This window comes from Tupaia chinensis, unplaced genomic scaffold (genome assembly GCF_000334495.1).
Source record: "Tupaia chinensis unplaced genomic scaffold, TupChi_1.0 Scaffold000273_1, whole genome shotgun sequence".
NCBI classification, from domain to species: Eukaryota; Metazoa; Chordata; class Mammalia; order Scandentia; family Tupaiidae; genus Tupaia; species Tupaia belangeri.
Genome location: NW_006159755.1, coordinates 601,600 through 607,163, shown reverse-complemented (window position 1 = coordinate 607,163; position 5,564 = coordinate 601,600). Strand labels below are relative to the sequence as shown.

General features: G+C 58.7%; 2 protein-coding genes across 2 annotated transcripts in view; both read left to right on the top strand.

Annotated features, from left to right (window-relative positions):
• LOC102469560 (REST corepressor 2) overlaps positions 1 to 3,088 on the top strand; it is a gene marked incomplete at its 3' end in the record, with an annotated part of 4,900 nt that extends 1,812 nt beyond the window's left edge. Inside the window, exons 2-12 of the mRNA XM_014588312.1 lie at positions 40 to 96; positions 379 to 459; positions 698 to 750; positions 830 to 991; positions 1,117 to 1,241; positions 1,319 to 1,388; positions 1,472 to 1,687; positions 2,239 to 2,316; positions 2,428 to 2,485; positions 2,628 to 2,857; positions 2,954 to 3,088. Of these exons, the coding sequence (XP_014443798.1) occupies positions 40 to 96; positions 379 to 459; positions 698 to 750; positions 830 to 991; positions 1,117 to 1,241; positions 1,319 to 1,388; positions 1,472 to 1,687; positions 2,239 to 2,316; positions 2,428 to 2,485; positions 2,628 to 2,857; positions 2,954 to 3,088 (1,265 nt within the window). The remainder of the gene's footprint in view (positions 1 to 39; positions 97 to 378; positions 460 to 697; positions 751 to 829; positions 992 to 1,116; positions 1,242 to 1,318; positions 1,389 to 1,471; positions 1,688 to 2,238; positions 2,317 to 2,427; positions 2,486 to 2,627; positions 2,858 to 2,953) is intronic.
• A 3-nt stretch (positions 3,089 to 3,091) lies between these two features.
• Positions 3,092 to 5,564, top strand: part of LOC106734997 (REST corepressor 2-like) — an 8,248-nt gene continuing 5,775 nt past the window's right edge. Inside the window, exons 1-9 of the mRNA XM_014588311.1 lie at positions 3,092 to 3,127; positions 3,207 to 3,368; positions 3,494 to 3,618; positions 3,696 to 3,765; positions 3,849 to 4,064; positions 4,616 to 4,693; positions 4,887 to 4,944; positions 5,087 to 5,316; positions 5,413 to 5,516. Coding sequence (XP_014443797.1) covers positions 3,216 to 3,368; positions 3,494 to 3,618; positions 3,696 to 3,765; positions 3,849 to 4,064; positions 4,616 to 4,693; positions 4,887 to 4,944; positions 5,087 to 5,316; positions 5,413 to 5,516 — 1,034 coding nt within the window. The 5' untranslated portion in view covers positions 3,092 to 3,127; positions 3,207 to 3,215. The remainder of the gene's footprint in view (positions 3,128 to 3,206; positions 3,369 to 3,493; positions 3,619 to 3,695; positions 3,766 to 3,848; positions 4,065 to 4,615; positions 4,694 to 4,886; positions 4,945 to 5,086; positions 5,317 to 5,412; positions 5,517 to 5,564) is intronic.

The following is a 5,564-nucleotide window of genomic DNA, read 5'->3' as shown; positions in this document are numbered from 1 at the left end:
CCTCCCTGGAGTCCTGACTGCCTTCCCCTGGCTCCACAGACAGCATGATCCGCGTTGGAACCAATTACCAGGCCGTAATTCCGGAGTGCAAGCCTGGTGAGTGGCAGGACAGGCTGCGAAGGGAGGAGTGGAGGCCGATGGCTTGGCCTGGAGCCCCACCTGGGGAGTCCTTGGCTGGCTCCACTCGAAGGACAGGCAGGCAGCCGGCGGGCGGGGGTGGCCCCATGGCATGGCTGGTTTTCCTGCTCTGCCTTCCTGTCTGGATTTCTGCCCCTCCTTCCCTCTGGGCCTCACCTCCCAGGCCCCACTTCTCTGCTGCCCTCTGGCCATGGGTCCAGGCTCATCTGAGCATCTGCCTCCTGCTTCTTGGCTTTGCAGAGAGCCCAGCACGCTACAGCAACAAGGAGCTGAAGGGCATGCTGGTGTGGTCGCCCAACCACTGCGTGTCAGATGCCAAGCGTGAGTGGGCTGCCCTGCTTCATCCTATCCCTAGGGATTGGGGGCTTGGGGCGTCCCACCCCAGGGTGGTTCTTGTCGGGAGTGGGGCTCCAGGGAACCTGAAGGCAGAGGAGTGGACTCAGCCAGTTCTGGGGCTCAGGCACAGAGGCTCAGCCTCTGGGAGGGACCCCTTTTGCGTGAGCCTGGGTTAGGAGCTGTTACCGCTTCCTCCAAGATCACACTCCTCCTGCCCCTGCAGTTGACAAGTACATTGCAATGGCCAAGGAGAAGCATGGCTATAACATTGAGCAGGTGAGCCCTGGCTCTCCGGGGTGGGCATGGAGCAGTGCTAGAGGCAAACGAGTCTGAGTTGTCCCTTATCCCGGGCCAGGCCCTGGGCATGCTTCTGTGGCACAAACACGATGTGGAGAAGTCACTAGCCGACTTAGCCAACTTTACCCCCTTCCCTGACGAGTGGACAGTAGAGGACAAGGTGCTATTTGAGCAAGCCTTTGGCTTCCACGGCAAGTGCTTCCAGCGGATCCAGCAGATGGTAAAGTCCTTCCGCTGCCCTGCCTCCACCCACCAACACTCCCCAGCCCCTCCTTTCTGATGAGCTTCCCCAGGGCCCTGAGTCTTGGGAGGGTCCCAACTCAGGCATCACTACCTCTCCTCCAGCTACCTGACAAGCTCATTCCTAGCCTGGTGAAGTACTACTACTCTTGGAAGAAGACCCGCAGCCGAACTAGCGTGATGGACAGACAGGCGCGGCGGCTGGGGGGTCGCAAGGACAAAGAAGACAGGTGGGAGCCTGGGAAGCGCTAGGTGGGGGCGGAGTCCTGACCCTGCCTGATTCCCTCCCTGCCATCTTTGTCAGCAGTGATGAGCTAGAAGAAGGACGGGGAGCTGTAAGTGAGGGAGAGCCAGATGCTGGAGACCCCAAGAGAGAGGTGAGGTCCCAGAACTGGTCTGGCCCTGCCTAACCACAGACTTCTTGGGCTGGGTACCATCCATCTCCCTCTTTCCTTTGCAGCCTCTGCCCTCTCGGCCCCTGAACGCACGCCCAGGCCCTGGGAAGAAGGAGGTGCAGGCATCTCAGTACCGCCACCACCCTTTGCGAACCCGGCGACGCCCACCAAAGGGCATGTACCTGAGTCCTGAGGGCCTCACTGCTGTGTCCGGGAGCCCGGACCTTGCCAACCTCACACTCCGAGGTCTTGACTCCCAGCTCATCTCCCTCAAGCGCCAGGTGGGGGCCCAAGAAAAGAAAGGGCCATGCAGAGCGGGCAGTCAGCACCTGGGGACGGGAATTTGGGGGCAGCTAAGGTGTAAGGGAGATGGTGTAGATGCCACACTTAGCCGTCTCATCTGGGGTTCTGGGTAACTTGGCATTCTTTTCTGGGCCTGCTTAAAAAATGCCAGCATCAGGCCAGCCCCATGGCCTTGTGTTAAGGTGGTTGGATTCCACATGGCCTTCCCTGTGGTTCAAATCCTGGACCTGGCAACTTGAGAAACTCTGGAGGTGTGTGCATACATACCCCAGATCTCGACCTGGGGGTGAGGGGATTGCGATGTGACTGTTCCTTGTGGGGAAGTGCGCTCTCTCTCATGAGTGTATGTGTCTTCTGGCAAACTTTAAGAAAACAGCATCTTTCTGCTGAGTAGATGTGAGGGAGGAACGAGCTAGATGGGGTGGCAGAGAGCTTTGCTGGGGGACATAGACCCCTGGTGAGAGGGTTGGCGATGCTGACTGCCCTACGATGGAGAGTTTGATGGTCCTCCATTTCCTGGCTTTCCCAGGTGCAGAGTATGAAACAGACCAATAGCAGCCTCCGCCAAGCCCTGGAGGGCGGCATTGACCCACTCCGTCCCCCTGAAGTAAGGCTACTCTTTTTTGGGGGGGAACGAAAGGGGGCTCTTTGGAGGTGGAAACGGGAGTTCTGCTCGGGGACAGGATTGGGTTTACAGGATATATTCCTTGCTCTACAGGCCAACACCAAGTTCAACTCCCGCTGGACCACAGATGAACAGCTGCTGGCTGTACAAGGTGGGTTAGGCCACGCGGAGATTAGAGGACTCCAGGCACCTATCTCCCCACCCTCCAAGGAGCTGGGGGTAGAGGAGAAGGATCAGGGAAGTAACTAGATCTCAGGGGTATTCACGCTCTGCTGCCCTTTTGACCCTTGCAGCCATCCGTAGGTATGGCAAAGACTTTGGGGCTATTGCAGAGGTGATTGGGAACAAGACTCTGACCCAGGTGAAGACCTTCTTTGTGAGCTACCGGCGCCGCTTCAATCTGGAGGAGGTGCTGCAGGAATGGGAGGCCGAGCAGGATGGGGCCCCTGGAGCCCCGGTCCCCATGGAGGAGGCTAGGAGAGGGGCTCCCTTGCCAGCCTCAGCCCTAGAGGAAGATGATGAGGTGAGAAGGGGGTGAGAGAAACCCCTCAGAGAGGAGAGGAGAGGCACTCCCTTGGCCCTACAGCACCTGGATTCTCACTCTTCTCTCTCCCCTCAGGTCCAGATTACGTCTGTCTCAACATCTATGCCCCGAGGGGTGCCCCCTGCACCCCCTCCCCCTCCCCCTCCCACCTCACTGTCCCAGCCACCCCCACTGCTCAGGCCACCGCTGCCCCCAGCTCCCACTCTGCTCAGCCTGGCCAAGGAGAAGCATGGCTATAACATTGAGCAGGTGAGCCCTGGCTCTCCGGGGTGGGCATGGAGCAGTGCTAGAGGCAAACGAGTCTGAGTTGTCCCTTATCCCGGGCCAGGCCCTGGGCATGCTTCTGTGGCACAAACACGATGTGGAGAAGTCACTAGCCGACTTAGCCAACTTTACCCCCTTCCCTGACGAGTGGACAGTAGAGGACAAGGTGCTATTTGAGCAAGCCTTTGGCTTCCACGGCAAGTGCTTCCAGCGGATCCAGCAGATGGTAAAGTCCTTCCGCTGCCCTGCCTCCACCCACCAACACTCCCCAGCCCCTCCTTTCTGATGAGCTTCCCCAGGGCCCTGAGTCTTGGGAGGGTCCCAACTCAGGCATCACTACCTCTCCTCCAGCTACCTGACAAGCTCATTCCTAGCCTGGTGAAGTACTACTACTCTTGGAAGAAGACCCGCAGCCGAACTAGCGTGATGGACAGACAGGCGCGGCGGCTGGGGGGTCGCAAGGACAAAGAAGACAGGTGGGAGCCTGGGAAGCGCTAGGTGGGGGCGGAGTCCTGACCCTGCCTGATTCCCTCCCTGCCATCTTTGTCAGCAGTGATGAGCTAGAAGAAGGACGGGGAGCTGTAAGTGAGGGAGAGCCAGATGCTGGAGACCCCAAGGGAGAGGTGAGGTCCCAGAACTGGTCTGGCCCTGCCTAACCACAGACTTCTTGGGCTGGGTACCATCCATCTCCCTCTTTCCTTTGCAGCCTCTGCCCTCTCGGCCCCTGAACGCACGCCCAGGCCCTGGGAAGAAGGAGGTGCAGGCATCTCAGTACCGCCACCACCCTTTGCGAACCCGGCGACGCCCACCAAAGGGCATGTACCTGAGTCCTGAGGGCCTCACTGCTGTGTCCGGGAGCCCGGACCTTGCCAACCTCACACTCCGAGGTCTTGACTCCCAGCTCATCTCCCTCAAGCGCCAGGTGGGGGCCCAAGAAAAGAAAGGGCCATGCAGAGCGGGCAGTCAGCACCTGGGGACGGGAATTTGGGGGCAGCTAAGGTGTAAGGGAGATGGTGTAGATGCCACACTTAGCCGTCTCATCTGGGGTTCTGGGTAACTTGGCATTCTTTTCTGGGCCTGCTTAAAAAATGCCAGCATCAGGCCAGCCCCATGGCCTTGTGTTAAGGTGGTTGGATTCCACATGGCCTTCCCTGTGGTTCAAATCCTGGACCTGGCAACTTGAGAAACTCTGGAGGTGTGTGCATACATACCCCAGATCTCGACCTGGGGGTGAGGGGATTGCGATGTGACTGTTCCTTGTGGGGAAGTGCGCTCTCTCTCATGAGTGTATGTGTCTTCTGGCAAACTTTAAGAAAACAGCATCTTTCTGCTGAGTAGATGTGAGGGAGGAACGAGCTAGATGGGGTGGCAGAGAGCTTTGCTGGGGGACATAGACCCCTGGTGAGAGGGTTGGCGATGCTGACTGCCCTACGATGGAGAGTTTGATGGTCCTCCATTTCCTGGCTTTCCCAGGTGCAGAGTATGAAACAGACCAATAGCAGCCTCCGCCAAGCCCTGGAGGGCGGCATTGACCCACTCCGTCCCCCTGAAGTAAGGCTACTCTTTTTTTGGGGGGAATGAAAGGGGGCTCTTTGGAGGTGGGAACGGGAGTTCTGCTTGGGGACAGGATTGGGTTTACAGGATATATTCCGGGGGGGAACGAAAGGGGGCTCTTTGGAGGTGGAAACGGGAGTTCTGCTCGGGGACAGGATTGGGTTTACAGGATATATTCCTTGCTCTACAGGCCAACACCAAGTTCAACTCCCGCTGGACCACAGATGAACAGCTGCTGGCTGTACAAGGTGGGTTAGGCCACGCGGAGATTAGAGGACTCCAGGCACCTATCTCCCCACCCTCCAAGGAGCTGGGGGTAGAGGAGAAGGATCAGGGAAGTAACTAGATCTCAGGGGTATTCACGCTCTGCTGCCCTTTTGACCCTTGCAGCCATCCGTAGGTATGGCAAAGACTTTGGGGCTATTGCAGAGGTGATTGGGAACAAGACTCTGACCCAGGTGAAGACCTTCTTTGTGAGCTACCGGCGCCGCTTCAATCTGGAGGAGGTGCTGCAGGAATGGGAGGCCGAGCAGGATGGGGCCCCTGGAGCCCCGGTCCCCATGGAGGAGGCTAGGAGAGGGGCTCCCTTGCCAGCCTCAGCCCTAGAGGAAGATGATGAGGTGAGAAGGGGGTGAGAGAAACCCCTCAGAGAGGAGAGGAGAGGCACTCCCTTGGCCCTACAGCACCTGGATTCTCACTCTTCTCTCTCCCCTCAGGTCCAGATTACGTCTGTCTCAACATCTATGCCCCGAGGGGTGCCCCCTGCCCCCCCTCCCCCTCCCCCTCCCACCTCACTGTCCCAGCCACCCCCACTGCTCAGGCCACCTCTGCCCACAGCTCCCACTCTGATCAGACAGCCACCCCCGCT